Raw genomic sequence first — 17,108 nt, 5'->3', positions numbered from 1 at the left:
TTTTTCTCATCAGTTGGCAAAAAAATTATCAGCCTGCAGGCTGTTTAATTCCACAAAAGAATATGTCTTCGATGTCTTGGGGGAATAATTTTTCAGATTACTTACGGTGATATCTAGGATGCCGTTTGGCCCAGGGGAAACCAGAGTTAACCTTGTCCTCCTCGTTTCGGCATGTCAGGAAATTTTTCAGCAAGGATCATTAGAATGATCATTTGATGGGTTTTCCCCCTACTTTTAGTCTACCACAACCTGACCAGGTGTAGGATGTAGCACATAGAACAGCATTGCACAGGAACAGGTCGTTTGGTGCCGGACATGGTACTTACTTAAACTAAACCTTTTTAACTGCACATGCTCCATCTCCCTCCAGTCCCTGCATATACATGTGTCTATCTAAAAACACCACTACACTACCTGCATCCACCAGCACCCCTTGCACTGTGTTTCAAGCACCCGCCACTTTCTGTGTAAAATAAACTTGTATTAGTTGCAGATGAGATCAGATGTCTCTGTGTGAGTGTGGAGCCTTCTTGGTCAGATGGTGCACTGAACTGATGAGGAAATGTTCCTTTTATAGTTTAGGAAACTTAACATTTCGAATTAAAGAATTGATATGATAGAGGTTCCTGAAGAAAATTTCTGCATCAACATATCCTGATCTTCAAATGAGATCAAGAAATGTTCTGAATTACATATCCTTCTTCTTATCTCCATTGCAAGAAAACACCTCTGGAATAGCCAATTTTTTTACCGCAATCAATCAGCAGCATCCCAGCAGGAATATGAGGGGGATATTTTAAGCAAGCCACCCAGAGAAGAAAGGAACATATTGTATCACTCACATGTTTTACTCTGCCTTATTGTACAGTTCACTTAAGGCATTGGAAAGTAAAATGATACAAAACAGCCAGCCATGATTGTTTGAATCAAATTCATTTGATGGAAAATAACTTTTCTTTCCCAGATGAGTTAATTTATAACAAGACCCATAATATCAGTTACTCAGTAGCTCAAAATGCAAACAAAATGGCGGCAAACAAAAATGGTGGCAAACAAAATGCTATTTGAGGAAACAACCTAAAGATAATCAAAGCGACACATAGCAAGATTATAAGTATATTTAAGATCATCAGGTCATAAAGTCATAACTGATAGGAGCAGAATTAAGCCATTCGGCCCATTAAATTTACTCTGCCATTCAAACATGGCTGATCTATCTCTCCCTCCTAACCCCATTCTCCTGCCTTCTCCCCATGACCCCGGGCACCCGCTCTAATAAAGAATCTATCTATCTCTGCCTTAAAAATATTCATTGATTTGACTCCACAGTCTGTCATAGAAAATAAATGACATGACATTAATGACATTCAATCTATATTATTTCTTACTCATCATTAAATAAGCATCCAAAAAGTGCTGAAAGATTTGGATTCCCAACTTTATATTTCCATCAATTACTTTGTTCATTTTCAGTCTGATATGATATTTTTAGAGTAAAACAGCCAAAGCTAAGTTTGACTAATTAGAGTTTACTTGTTAACAAAGAAAGATTTAGATAGTGAAGAACCTTGAAGGAATGGCACAATAGTGCAGTTGGGAGAGCAGCTGTTCACATCGCCAGAGGTTGGGTTATATTCTGACCTCATGTGCTGTCTTTGTGGAGTTTGCACATTTTCCTTGGGACCATGTGGGTTTCATCCAGATAGTTTAGTTGATATTTTAGTTTAGTTTAGTTTAGTTTAGAGATACAGCGTAGAAACAGGCCCTTCGGCCCACTGAGTCCGCACCGACCAGAGATTCCCACACATTAACACTACACTACACATAATAGGGACAATTTTACATTTACACCAAGCCAATTAACCTACAAATCTGTACGTCTTTAGAGTGCGGGAGGAAGCAGAAGATCCCGATCCCCGAAAACCCATGCAGGTCATGCAGATCTAAAAATTCCGTACAGACAAGCACCCATAGTCACAATCGAACCCAGGTCTCTGACGCTGTAGGGCAGCAGCTCTACCATTACGCCACCTTGTCGCCAACCCATTACTTTGTTTTTGGCCTCTGTAAATTGTCCCGAGTGTGTCGGGAGTGGCTGCGAAAGTGGGTTAAAGGTTAAACTAGCGTGAATGGGTGATCGATGTGGACTTGGTGAGCTGAAGAGCATTTCCATGCAGAATCTTGCACTCACTCACTCACTCACTCACTCATTCACTCAGTCGATTAATCGATCAATCAATCAATCAATCAATCAACCAATCAATCGAACGAATGATCATCCGCGACAGTAGCGTAGGGCTTTATGAGCATCAGCCGCAACAATATTTTCATGTATCACATGAAGGGTAATTGACATTACATTTTATGGTCAATGTTTCTTGTCTCTTTGATCATCCAGAAAAAAAAGAAAAATAAACATTTCATTCTGCAAAGGACAGAACTTCAGCAAATGAAGTACTTAAATAGTTTGTTAGTTTCCCTATTTAGTCAAGTCAAGTGTATGTGACGAATAAACTTGACTTGACTTGACTAAATAAGGAAACTAACAAACCTCTTTTGATTAGAGCAATAGTTTAAGATATTCTTCACTCTGAAGAATAAAAATAAACTATTATTGTATCACAGCTGGAGAATAATGCAATGATCAACAATGATGTGGATGTGCTCAAACTACCTGGAGGAATGGTCGATGATCTGAAGCCTGGAACTTCCTGCTTAGTGGCAGGATGGGGACAAACAAGTAAAGGATTTCCATCTGACACACTTCAAGAGGTGACAATAGAAGCAATAGATCGTAAAACATGCAACAGCGAGGACTATTACAATCACAAACCTGAAGTAACCCAGAACATGATCTGTGCTGGTGACAGTGAAGGCAGAGGAGATTCGAGTGCGGTGAGTGTGCTGTGTAGCATTGTTATCAGTAAAATGACCATAAAGCTGTGAGATTCAAAATCAATCACAAACTCTTCAGAGTGTGTGCAAAAGCCCAAATGGTTCACTGGTGCCTTCCATAGATTGAAACATTCCATCCATCCTCACACTGGCCTTGGCCTGGCATTATTGTAGCTTGTTTTTGTAATTAAAAAAAAATAGCTGAACATTACTATCCTCTCAAGGAAATTGTTCCACGTAAAGACTCTTTGTGAATTTGATTAGGCACATTTGCTCCATGATGTAAAATCACCATCTCCTCAAACCAGCCGGGCATGGGTCATAAATATAGCATTGTGATGTGTTTTCAGACTGAAAGTTGGTGATGTGTTATTTTATCTGACTCTACTGAATTGTCATCTTTATTGTTTTCTCTTCCAGGGTGATTCAGGTGGTCCTTTGCTTTGCAATGGAAAATACGCCGGGATTGTGTCCTTTGGCAAAGGATGTGCAGATCCCAAAAAGCCTGGAGTTTACACTTTTGTTTCTAAATACCTTTGTTGGATTTGGAAAACCATTGCCATGCAGGCTTACAATATGACCAATGAAAAGCTGTATTGAGTAATCAGCGTGCTAATTCACTTTGCTTTACTAACTGTGATGCTCAATCAATTGGCTTAGATAACCAGCATGCTTCCATCTATATCTGAGTACATTGTGTAACATTTTACCACAAAATGCAATAAAAACTAGAATTGTGAAATCAATTGTTCTCTGAAGTAAGATTTATGGGTTGTGAAAATGAACTGAATGAATTAATGAATTAATAGTTTATTGTCACATGGGACAAGCCACGGTGAAATTCTTTATTTGCATACCAGAGGTATGCACATAGTTGCCACATAAAGGGCGCTGCCAAAGTTACAAAGTATCCCATGCCAGGTCCTCCTTTGTTCTCCCCCTCCCCCTCATTCCAGGTCTGCCTATGTTCACCCAGGAAACTTTACAATGCCCAATTCCAATCCCAGTTGTGGATTGCACACGCTAAAGTGAAGATAATGAGAAATAAATGAACGTTGGATGACAATATGACTGGGAAATCAGATGGGAGGACACAAGGAGTTAGTACAAGGAGTTGATTAGAATTACCTTGTCGGTCGCAGAGGAGCAGCAACCAGACCAGCGAGTGAGTGGATTGGCTGAAGGAAGCCTTTCTCCAAGGTGAGTATACTTTGGGAGCTTTAGTCAGCCCGGGGTAATTACTTTGAAGGTTGCAGAGAAGCAGCAGCCAGACCAGTGGATTGGCTGATACCTCCTAATTAGATGTGTGGATATCAATCAATCAATCAATCAATCAATCAATCAATCAATCAATCAATCAATCAATCAATCAATCAATCAATCAATCAATCAATCAATCAATCAATCAATCAATCAATCAGATTTAATCATCACATACAGAATAAAGTGCAGTGAAATGAACTTGCCAGCAGCGATACAATAAAAAAAAAAACTCACAATCTATATATTAAAACTGTGTGTGTGTGTGTGTGCGTGTCTGCCTGCCTGCTTGCCTGTCCGCCTGCGTGTGTTTGTGGGTGCCACATTCGGCCTTTGATTCCATGCTACGCCAGCACTCCGTCATTAAACTCCGTCATTTTTTCCATGTCGCTAGCTCATTTTTACATTTTACATTCAATTTTGCACTCCTCAAAACATTTTTTCTTTTTATTTACACATTTTTAAATAAAATCCTACACCCAGTCACACATTTTGTCGCCTCCTGCTGGCCAGTGACCATAACGGCTGCTGACGCCCGCACTGCCTCACAGAAGCCGCCATTTTTCACAGCCTCTGCCAATGCCCGCCAGCAGTCTCTCTGTCTCTGCCCTCTTTGTCTCGCTCTCTGTCTCTATCTCTGTCTCTCTCTCTCTGTCTCCCTCTCTCACCAGCGACCATAACGGAAGCCTCCACATGCCTGCCAGCAGTCTCTCTGTCCTCTCTCTCTCTCCTTCTCCCTCTCTCTCTGTCTCTCTCCCTCGCCCTCTTCGGAGACTGCCGCCGCAGGGAAAGCCCGGTTCGACAACCGCCCGCCCCCCGCCTCACTCAGGATCCTCAGGTCGATCCCTGGTGGGTTCGAGCAGAGCCTGGAGCTGGAGTGAGCGCCAAACCCAGGGTTTGGGATAGGGCCTCCCCACGCCAGCCAGCAGTCTCTCTGTCTCTGCCCTTTCTCTGTCTCTGCCCTTTCTCTGTCTCTCTCTCTGTCTCTCTGTCTCTGCCCTTTCTCTGTCTCTGCACTGTCTGTCTGTCTGTCTGTCTGTCTGTCTGTCTGTCTGTCTGTCTGTCTGTCTGTCTGTCTGTCTCTCTCTCTGTCTCTCTCTCTCTCTCTCTCTCTCTCTCTCTCTCTCTCTCTCTCTCTCTCTCTCTCTCTCTCTCTCTCTCTCTCTCTCTCTCTCTGTCCTCTCTCTCTCTCTCTCGTCTCTCGTCTCTCTGCTTCTGCTTCTTCTGTCTGTCTGTCTGTCTGGCTGTCTTCTTCTCTCGCTCTCTCTTCTCTCTCTTCTCTCTCCTCTCTCTCTCTTCCGTCTCTCGGGTCTTCTCTCTCTCTGTCTCTCTCTCTCTCTCTCTCTCTCTCTCTGTCTCTGTCTCTCTCTCTCTGTCTCTGTCTCTGTCTCTCTCTCTCTCTGTCTCTCTCTGCCCCTCTCTCTGCCCACACTCTCTACTCCTCCCGCCCCAGAAAACAGACCTGGAATTGGAAGAGGCTGAAGATCACTCAGAGGCCGACAGCTGCTGGGCGACCGTACCCCTGTCCTCCCTCCCTTCTCCCCTTCTCCCCCCCCCTTCTTCCCCCCCCCCCTTCGCTCTTCCTATCCATACCCCCTCTCACCCCTCCCCCTTCTCACCCCCTCACCCCTCTCACCCCCTCTCACCCCTCCCCTCCTCCCTTCTCCCACCTCTCACCCTCCATTCCCCCCACCTCTCCCCCTTCCCCCGACCTCTCCCCCTCTCTGCCCCCCCCCCCCTCTGTCCACCCTCTCCCTCCCCTCCCCGCTCCCTCTCCAACCAGGTAGGGACCCTGAAAGATAGTTTCCCCCCTCCCCCCCCCACATAAAAAAGTCTAGACCTCCAGAACAAAACACTTTAACTAACTAAAAATAAAAATAAAAATAAAAAGATGAAAAGACGGACAGCTGCTGGCTGGGCAGCCATGCACAGGACAGCGCCCCAGGTGGGAGACAACGAGGAAGAGAAGTAAACCTGGAATGCAGGAGCCACTGGAGGCTATATCAATTGAAAACAGGTTCACCCTCTTGGGAGCTGTCGGAGCGGCAGCCAAGGCTGTGACTCCAACCCTGGTACAGAGGCTCAATGGGGAAGAGTGATGTCAGACAGAGCCATAATGGTGGGGGAATCGATAGTCAGAAGTGCGAGACAGGAGATTCTGCGGCAGAAGGCGTGACTCCAGGATGGTGTGTGTTGCCTCCCTGGTGCCAGGGTCCAGGACGTCTCGGAGCGGCTGCACAACATCCTCAAGTGTGAAGGGGAGCAGCCGGAGGTTGTTGTGCATGTTGGCACAAATTATATAGGTCGGAAGAGGAAGGAGGTTCTGCAACACGTTTACAGAATTGGGTAGAAGACGGGAAAAGCAGGACCTGCAGGGTAGTGATCTCAGGTTTTCTTCCAGTACCACGTGCAAGTGAATATAAGAACTGGAACATAGGGGAAATGAATGTGTGGCTGAGGAGTTGGTGCTGGGGGCAGGGATTTAGTTTTCTCAATCATTGGGATCTCTTCTGGGGCAGGGGTAACCTGTACAAAAGGCACGGGAGGAAGAAAGGTTTGTTTAAACTGCACGTATTTTAATGCAAAGGGCCTGACGGGTAAGGCAGATGAGCTTAGGGCATGGATTGGTATGAGCGACTGGGACGTTGTAACCATGACTGAAACCTGGTTAAGGGAGGGGCAGGACTGGCAGCTCAATGTGGAGGGGGGGTTACATTGTTGGTTAAGGATGATGTCATGGCAGTGATCAGATGTCACATTACGGAATGGGTTCGTCTAGAGGCTATATGGATGCTGAGAAACAAGAATTGGAAGATCACCTTGTTGGGGGTGTACTACAGACCCCAGAATAGTCCACGGGAATTAGAAGAACAAATATGCCAGGAGATTGCAGACAGCTGCCGGTCAAATAAGGTTATTGTTGTAGGGGATTTCATTTTCCCAATATAGACTGGGGAATCATAGTGTGAAGGTTTAAATGGGGTTCAATTCCTCAAAAGTGTTCAGGAGAGGTTTTTGAGCCAACTGAGGTAAGGCCAACTTTGAGGGTTTGAGGAAAGGTTTTGCTCAAGTTGACTGGTGATGGTTATTTGAGGGGAAAGGAACATCGGCCAAGTGGGATGTTTTTAAGTGTGCTGACAAATGCTCAGGATATGTACGTTATCCCCATTAGAGTGAAGGACAAAACAGGCAAACATAAGGAAGGTTGGCTGATGAGGGAAATTGAGGTGTTGGTCAAAAACAAGAAGGATGCATGGGGCAGGTGTAGGCAGCTGGGATCAAGTGCATCCCTGGAGGAGTTTTGGGGACTAAAGGACCTGTCCCACCAGCATGCGTCTAGCGCGAGCAAACGTGGTCGCTTGAGGCGTACGACCTCGTGGGGCCGGTCCCACTTCGATCGGCGGAGGCTGGTCCCGACATCGCGCGGGGCTCCAAAAATCTTGCACTGTCCGAAAATCCCGCGCGACAATGGCCTGTCGACCCGCAGCCGCTTTGAGGCCGTATGTAGTGCCTCAACGGGCGTACGCAGCTTCTCGATGTTGCACGCAGCGTCTTGACGCCGTACGCAGCGTCTTAGCGGCGTATGCCTAACGCGTGGCGTTGCGCGATGACATCATCGCCCGGTGTGCCGTTGCGTGATGACGTCACTGCCCGACGCCGGGCGACGTCCAAATTCAGTCGGCCCGCCTCCTGCCCAGCTGATTGGTGAGTATGATGTCGGGACCAGCCCCGCACAACTCCATATGCCTCCACGGTTCGAATTGGGACCGGCACCGCGAGGCCGTACGCCTCAAGCAACCACGTTTGGTCGCGCTAGAAGCATGCAATTGCATACTGGTGGGACAGGCCCTTTAGGAGTAAATTGAAAAAGGAGATCAGAAGGGCATAAAGGGGCCAGGAGATAGCTCTGGTGGGTAGCATTACGGACAATCGCAATAGATTTTTTAAATACATAAGGGGGAAAAGGGTAACTAGAGAGAGAGTGCGACCTCTCAGGAATCAAAGCGGTCACCTCTGTGTGGAGCCACAGGAGATGGGCAAGGTCCTCAATGAGTATTTCTCCTCTGTATTTACCGATGAGAAAGATAGTAGGACGGAGGAACTTGGGGCAGTCAATGGAAGTGTCTTGAGAGCAGTCAGTGTTTCCGTCGAAGAAGACTGAAGGCACTGTCATGTATGAAGGTAGACAAATCTCCAGGGCCTGATCTGATATATCCGAGGACATTGCGGGAAACTAGAGAGGAAATCAATCTCGTGAACCTACACTGCACTGCTTCAATCATAAGGATGTCATTCCTCAAATTAGGAGACCAAAACTGTACACAATACTTCAGATGTAGTCTTACCAGAGCCCTATACAACTGCAGAAGAACCTCTTTAATCATATACTGAAATCCTCTAGTTATGAAGGCCAACATTCCATTAGCATTCTTCACTGCCTGCTGTACCTGTAAGCCATCTTTCAGTGACCGGTGTACAAGGACACCCAGGTTGTCCTTGTACACCGGTCATTGAAATTTGGAGTGCAGTTACAGCAGGCAGTGAAGCCATGATCACAATGAATGGCGTTGTTGGCTCGAAGGGCCGAATGGCCTCCTCCTGCACCTATTTTCTATGTCTATGTTAATTGCGGGAGTCCTGATTGAAATTTGGGAGTTGTCCTTAAATACAGGAGAGGTGCCGGAAGACTGGAGGGTGGCAAATGTTGTGCCTCTTTTCAAGAAGGGCTGCAGGGAAAATGCTGGGAACTATAGGCTGGAGAGTTTAACATCTGTAGTTGGAAAGTTACTGGAGATTATTCTGAGGGATAGGTTATACAGGCATTTGGATGGGCAAGCGCTGATTCAGGATAATCAGCATGGTTTTGTACGTGGAAAGTTGTGTCTCACAAATTGGATTGATTTTTTTGAAGACGTGACCAAAAAGATCGATGAGGGCAGAGCTGTAGATGGGACGTCTAACAAGTAAATGGTAGGCCTCTGGGTAGTGTTGTGGAACAGAGAGATCTAGGCGTACAGGTGCATGATTCCTTGAAGGTCGAGTCGCAGGTAGATAAGGTGGTCAAAAAGGCTTTTGGCATTTTGACCTTCATATAACCATATAACAATTACAGCACGGAAACAAGCCATCTCGGCCCTTCTAGTCCGTGCCGAACACTTATTCTCCCCTAGTCCCATCTACCTGCACTCAGACCATAACCCTCCATTCCTTTCCCGTCCATATACCTATCCAATTTATTTTTAAATGATAAAATCGAGCCTGCCTCCACCACTTCCACTGGAAGCTCATTCCACACAGCTACCACTCTCTGAGTAAAGAAGTTCCCCCTCATGTTACCCCTAAACCTCGGTCCCTTAATTCTCAAGTCATGTCCTCTTGTTTGAATCTTCCCTACTCTCAATGGGAAAAGCTTATCCACGTCAACTCTGTCTATCAGTCAGAGTATTAAGTATAGAAGTTGGGAGGTCAAGTTGCAGTTGTATAAGACGTTGGTGAGACTGCATTTAGAATATAATGTTCAGTTCTGGGCACCATGTTGTAGGAAAGATCTTGTCAAGCTTGAAGGGGTTCTTGAAAGGGTTATAATTCTTAAAACATGGAGCTACATAGTCATATTTATATATCTGTGGCTAACAAATTTGACATTATTTGACATTGTGACCAGGTGGATGAATAATGGCCGACTTTAAATAGACCATAGGATTAATAATTCAGCATCCGATGAGACAACTGGATATTCAGTTACTGTACAAGTTGTGCATAGAGATAAACAAAAGGATGTGCATTATTAGTTTAGTTTAGGTTAAAGATACAGCGAGGAAACAGGCCCTTCAGCCCATCAAGTCCGTGCCGAGAAGCGATCCTTGTACACTAGCTCTATCCTACACACAAGAGGGACAATTTATAGTTTTACCAAGTCAATTTACCAACAAACATGTATGTCTTTGGAGTGTGGGAGGAAACCGAAGCACTTGGAAAAAACCCATGCAGGTCACGGGGAGAACGTACAGACTCCATACAGACAGCACCCGTAGTCAGGATCAAACCCGGCGCTGTGAGGTAGCACTCTACCACTGAGCCACCGTGCCACCCTGGGATCTGCTAGAACATGAACCTCTGCTAGAACATGAACCAGTACAGCATAGAAACCACCTCTTTGGGCCATAATATCTGCGCCAAACATGATGCCAAATTAAACTAATCTCCTCCAACTAATTGTGATCCATATCCCTCCAATCCCTGTATTTCCATCTGTATATCTAAAACCTTTTTAAATACTATCACATCTGCTCCACCACCACCTCTGGCAGTGTGTTCCAGACATCCACTACACTGTGTTACAAAATAGCCCATTTAAACTTTGCTCCTCTCACCTTAAAGCTATGCCCTCTAGTCCTTGACATTTCCACCCTGGGAAAAAGGTTCTGACTGGCAATGGTTCAATGGTTCAATGGTTATTTATTATTAAGTGCACTGACGTAAGTGAAATTCTTTTATGCATTTAGTTGTATGTAAAGTTGTACCTAGTGTGTGTAGGGTAGTGTTAATGTGCAGGGATTGCTGGTCGGTACAGACTCGGTAGGCTGAAGGGCCTAATTCCGCGCTGTATCTCTAAACTAAACTAAACTAAACTTCTATCATGTTTAACTGCAGCTTCCGATGCTCTAGAGAAAACAATCTAAGTTTGGCTAACCTCTCGTTATGGTTTAGTTTAGTTTATTGTCACATGTACAGTGAAAAGCTTTTGTTGCGTGCTAACCAGTCAGTGGAAAGGCTATTCATGATTACAATCGAGCCATCCACAGTTTACAGATACATCATACAGGAAATAACATTTAGTGCAATATAAAATCCCGTAAGTCCGATTAAAGATAGTCAAAAGGTCTCCAGTGAGGGATATAGAAGTTCAGGACTGCTTTCTAGTTGTTTTTCAGATGATTCAGTTGCCTGCTCAGTGGAAGATATAGCTAACATCTTCAAATTCAGGCAGCATTCTGGTAAACCTCTTCTACACAAAATATTCCAAATGAGGCCGAACCAAAGTCCTATAAAGCTTCAAGATTTCTTCCTAACTCTATACTCAAGACTCTTATGGAGTTTAACCATATATTTCCTTTTCTAATGCCCATAGCATTGGTGATAATTTTCCAATGTTCTATAGACTCAGGATCAGTTCCTGTGGATTGGAGAGTAGCTAATGTTATCCCATTTTTTAAGAAAGGTGGGAGAGAGAAAACAGGGAATTATAGACCAGTTAGCCTGACATCAGTGGTGGGGAAGATGCTGGCGTCAATTATAAAAGATTAAATAGCCACACATTTGGATAGCAGTAACAGAATCGGTCCGATTCAGCATGGATTTACGAAGGGGAAATCATGCTTGACTAATCTTCTGGAATTTTTTGAAGATGTAACTAGGAAAATGGACAAGGGAGAGCCAGTGGACCGCAGCTATTTGCAATATACATCAATGATTTGGATGAAGGGATTCAAAGGATCATTAGCAAATTTGCACAAAGCTGGGTGGCAGTGTAAACTGTGATGAGGATGCTATGAGTATGCAGGGTGACTTCGACAGGTTGGGGCAGTGGGCAGATGCATGGCAGATGACGTTTAATGCAGATAAATGTGAGGTTATCCACTTTGGTAGCAAAAACAGGAAGGCAAATTACTATCTAAATGGCGTCAAGTTGGGAAAAGGGGAAGTACAACAGGATCTGGGGGTCCTTGTTCATCAGTCTATGAAACTAAGCATGCAGGTACAGCAGGCAGTGAAGAAAGCCTTAAAAATAGTGGAGTCAGGGGATATGGGCAGAAAGCAGGAACGGGGTACTGATTGGGGATGTTTAGCCATGATCACATTAAATGGCGGTGCTGGCTCGAAGGGCCGAATGGCCTACTCCTGGAACTATTGTCTATTGTCGATTGTCTATTGTCTAATGAGGTCATGTGGCACCTAATTGAGGTGCTTTTGACCTACTTTGCTGCCTATGAATTTTAATTACGTGGTAATCATTAATTATTACAACACGTGAAGGGAAGGCTTCATACATCTGTGTTTGTGTCTAAAGCCTTTGGAAATGCTAATCATTTGAAACTTTTGAGTAAAAATAAATGAGAACATTTCATATTTGAAAGTATATTTGAACGTCTACCATCCGGCAGAGGTCACCAGGTCTTCTACGCCCGCACCTCCAGACCTAGGAACAGCTTCATCGCCAGAGCTATAGCTGCTCTGAACCAGTCCTGCTGAATGCCCCCCACCCCCATGAACTGTCTCCCTCGGTGGACACGTCCGCACATCGATCCTGGCACAGACACATTTGCACTTTATACTGCTTTAACTGTTTTTTTAATCTTGTTTCTCTGGGTGTCTAAATTTTTAGCTAATTAAGTTATTACATCGGATGGAAGTTGCAATCCAAATCTCGTTGTACCTCTGTGCAATGACAATAAACATGTATTATTATTATTATTATTATTATTATTATTATTATTATTATTATTATTATTATTATTATTATTATTATTATTATTATTATTATTATTATTATTATTATTATTATTATTATTATTATTATTATTAGCGGTGGAATCCTCCTATAATGTTAAACAGTTGGAATTAACCTTTATTTCCCAAGTTGACATTGTAACAAAAACCTATAGGTTCTAGAATAGTTTCCATTGATTGGAAAAGTAATGAGTAACCTACCATTGAAGAGAGAGAGAAAGAGAATTATTAGTCAGGTATTAGTCAAAAGGTGCAGCACCACAGACCAGGCAATGAGGGTCCTGAGCAAAGATACCATCGGGAGCCCTCAACACCTCGTGATCCATACAGGCACAAATTACTTGCGCACCTTACGCCATCGTACAGCTGGGGCAATAACGATGATGGCAGAAAAGGCCAGCAAGGAATTCCCTGAATCGAGGATTGTGATCTCTACCCTGCTGCCCAGGACGGATACCTCACCCCATGTGATCCACGATACCAACATGGAGATCAGCAGAGGATGTGCCACCCTCCCTAATGTCCAATTGGCCCACCACCCGACCATCGGTATATGGGACCTCCATGATGGAGTACATCTAAACAGACAGGGGGTGAGGGTCTTCGCAAAGAACCTCAAATATACTGCCCTGGGACGTAACCTTCCCACCCCCTCAATCAATGGGAATCCAAGAGGCCAATCTGGACTCCCTCCCCCCCCACCATGTAAGGACCACCCACCAAACTGCAAGGAGACAGAACAGCCCAGCCAGGGCCGCCAGTGCCCCCAGCTCATCCCTCCAGCCACAGCCGCGGATCACCTCGGAGATGGGAGAGATCAGGCAGCTGCTGCACACCCTATGTTCCCACCTCCTATGGTAACAAAGGAAACAAATATATAAACAGTCCCTTCCGAGTGACTGATAAAAACAGCATATGATTGCACTGAATTAGTACTGTTGATATTGTTGATATTGATATTAGTACTGTTGATATTGATTATTAATATAGTTATTATTACTAGGTGGCAGTATGAATCTGCCTTACCATGGCATACATGGTAAAAGTCAAAAATGGCGGCGGCGGCAGATTCAAATTGACAACGGTCCCTTACAGCGAGTCGGCTTCACTTGCTTCAATTGCCGACTGCGGTATATTTCCATCCCGGACGAGGCCTGGACCTACCACCTGACGAGGGACAACTGGAGGGTCGCTCCGGTTGCGGTGGTCTGTGGCGTTTTTTTGGCCATTTTCGGCCGTGGAATGATTGCCGCCCTGAGGCCTACGTTGCTAGCCGCTAGAACCGCTAGAACCCTGCACGCTGCCCGGAGAGGATGCTGGCGTTGATTGTTCGCCGCTTCTCCGCCCGCCGTCCTCCCCCACCCTTTTGTCACCTGTCTGTTACCTATCTGTTACCTACCTGCCTGTCTGTTACCTGCCTGTGCCTGTGCACCATCGACGCTGGACACTGGATCATCTCTGCACCCGCACCGCTGGACAACCTCTCTGCACCTGCACTGCTGGATACTCTCTGCACCCTCATCGCTGGACTACCTCTACACCTGCTCTGCTGGACAACCCATCTGCTCCCTCAATGCTGGACACCTCGCTGGACACCTCACTGCATCTGCACTGCTGGACAACCTCTTTGCTCCCTCACTGCTGGACACCTCGCTGCACCCGCTCTGCTGGACAACCTCTCTGCTCCCTCACCGCTGGATACTCTCTCCACCTGCCACCGCTGGACACCTTTCTGCACCTGCACCGCTGGACACCTTTCTGCACCCTCACTGCTGGACACCCCTCCTCATCTTCTCTGCTGGACACCTCTCTGCACCCTCACCCTCAGAGACAACCTCTCTGCTGCTTCCTGCAGCTGCACGGGCTCCTCATCATGCTCAAATACTCAACTCTGCAACTGATACCCCTAAATAAAATCCAGTGCAACCAATTGCCTTCAGAAGTCACCTAATTAGTAAATAGAGTCCACTTGTGTGTAATCTAATCTCAGTATAAATACAGCTGTTCTGTGAAGGCCTCAGAGGTTTGTTAGAGAACAATAGTGAACAAACAGCATCATGAAGCCCAAGGAACACAACAGACAGGTCAGGGATAAAATTGTGGAGAAGTTTAAAGCAGGGTTAGGTTATAAAAAAAATCCCAAGCTTTGAACATCTCACGGAGCACTGTTCAATCCATCATCCGAAAATGGAAAGAGTATGGCACAACTGCAAACCTACCAAGACATGGCTGTCCAACTAAACTGACAGGCCGGGCAAGGAGAGCATTGATCAGAGAAGCAGCCATGGTAACTCTGGAGGAGCTGCAGAGATCCACAGCTCAGGTGGGAGAATCTGTCCACAGGACAACTATTAGTCGTGCACTCCACAAATCGGGCCTTTATGGAAGAGTGGCAAGAAGAAAGCCATTGTTGAAAAAAAGCCATAAGAAGTCCCGTTTGCAGTTTGCCACAAGCCATGTGGGGGACAGAGCAAACATGTGGAGGAAGGTGCTCTGGTCAGATGAGACCAAAATTGAAGTTTTTGGCCTAAATGCAAAACGCTATGTGTGGCGGAAAACTTATGGCCAGTTCTCACGGTGAGACCTGAAGCAAGATGTCACCCGAGTGAAGTGGTCGTGGTCCAGCACGAGTTCCACATGATAAAGTGTTCCCACGATAAAGAGTTCCCACGGTACTCAGCAATTCTGTCATTTGTGCGACTGACTTGTCCGTCTCCCGATCTTTCCCGAATCGTGAATGAACATCGAGGACTGTAGTGTAGTTGATCACGTGGCACAAATGATGTCACTTTTTTTCACACACTATATAAATATCCTCCGTTCGTAGAATTGGCTAATTTGCAGACATGCCTATACAAAGTTGGTTCGAGTACAGGCTGGTTGTTATTTTCATTGACGTGCTGTATGCATTAGCGCAACATGTGCATCAAAAACGCTTGCGTGAAGGCAGAAGGCTGAGATTAATTAAAAAGATAATTAAGAGGAAGTCTCACTGGGTTAAGCCCATGTTTCAACGGAGACCTCAATTAGGACAATATGAGCAACTGCTTAATGTGCTGTGTGAAGAGGATAAAAGTGCATTCAAAAACGTTGTCAGAATTTCACCCGAGCTCTTTAATGAGTTAAAGAATAATTTGGGACCTCTGCTGAAGAAGACTGACACTGTAATGAGAAAGGCACTGGAACCAGGGTTGCGCATAGCAATCACTCTCCGCTACTTGGCCTCAGGCGATTCTTAATGGTTCTCAAGTGAACCATTGCAAAAGTTGGTCATCTGCATTAAAGTAGAGTGCTGGAATTAAATGGAACTTCAAGCATTGGATCTATTCCGTTAAATTAAAGTTTGGGTCAGTAAAGAGAGGCCTGTTTAAGAGCATGCCCTCCGCATTTAATGTGCTATTTATTGTTCTTCTTGGATAACAGAGCACAAGTTGGTCAATACAGATGGCCTTTTTGAAGACAAGAATTACAAGTGAAAATTGCCTGCCCTCATGCATAATTTATTTTATGGCTCTAAGAGACATGATTCCTACTTCAAACGAAGAGGGTGTAAAAGCTGTCTGCCACTACTTTTACATTGCAGCTGCAGGGAACAGACAGACTTATAAGATAAATTAAAGGTGACTGCAAAAACAGCACTTTTACATCTGTAGCATTGTATGTTTTAAAATCATTGATAACATTAAATTGTTCTCCTGTACATAAACTAATATATTGTTATAGTTACTCACATGAGCACCGGGGATACTCAGCAGCCTTCGTTTCCAGCAGGTTGCACTTTCTCTCCCTATTTCTATAATCCTCTCTGGATTTGTCATAGAGAATTTCATTGCGTTGGTACCACTCCACCAGTTCCCCCTCTTGTTCCCTGTTGAAGTTATATGGCCTTACCTTCTGCCATCTGACCTTTATGTTCTCGTCTGCTGAGAATATTGTGGAGGCAACAGCTACTGGGGAGGCAATCTCAAATCCACCCTGATCACCCTCTCCCTGCTCCAAGGAGCCCACAGGCAGTGGTATCTCTGGCATCTCTCTCTTGCCTCTCCACCTGTCTCTCTTGGTGAGTTTCCTCCTCGTTTACCGGCATGGCAAAAAACTTTCCGACTTTCTTTGACCCCTTTCTTTGCGCTTTTCTGAGAGGCATCTCTGCAAGTCTTACTGTGAAAAAGATTCTCAAACAATGACAATTAGGTGGGACATCCTCGATGGACACATGGTCCATTGGCGATATTGAGAACACCTTTTTTACTCACCTTATGTCCCTTCTGTCAAGCTTCCGGGTTTACCGTTCACAGGAGTTCCCACGGTATTCGCAAGTGTCATTACGGATATCGCACGGATATCGCACTGGCATCTGCGTCCATACAATGTTGCAACGCTGCTCAAGACACTCTTGGAGAAATTCAAAAATGTTTGAATTTTCTCCCGACCTTACCAAGTCC

General features: G+C 45.1%; 1 protein-coding gene across 1 annotated transcript; it reads left to right on the top strand.

Moving 5' to 3' along the window:
* Positions 1 to 2,631: 2,631 nt before the first annotated feature.
* Positions 2,632 to 3,588, top strand: LOC116979155 (granzyme A-like). Its single transcript, XM_033030684.1, has 2 exons — positions 2,632 to 2,895; positions 3,316 to 3,588. The coding sequence occupies exons 1-2, from the start codon at positions 2,641 to 2,643 to the stop codon at positions 3,493 to 3,495; spliced, it is 435 nt and encodes a 144-aa protein (XP_032886575.1). The 5' UTR covers positions 2,632 to 2,640; the 3' UTR covers positions 3,496 to 3,588.
* Positions 3,589 to 17,108: the final 13,520 nt, after the last annotated feature.

Source organism: Amblyraja radiata, chromosome 1 (genome assembly GCF_010909765.2).
Source record: "Amblyraja radiata isolate CabotCenter1 chromosome 1, sAmbRad1.1.pri, whole genome shotgun sequence".
Lineage (NCBI taxonomy): Eukaryota > Metazoa > Chordata > Chondrichthyes > Rajiformes > Rajidae > Amblyraja > Amblyraja radiata.
The sequence above is the reverse complement of the archived record's forward strand: the minus strand, read 5'-3'. Positions and strand labels throughout refer to the sequence as shown.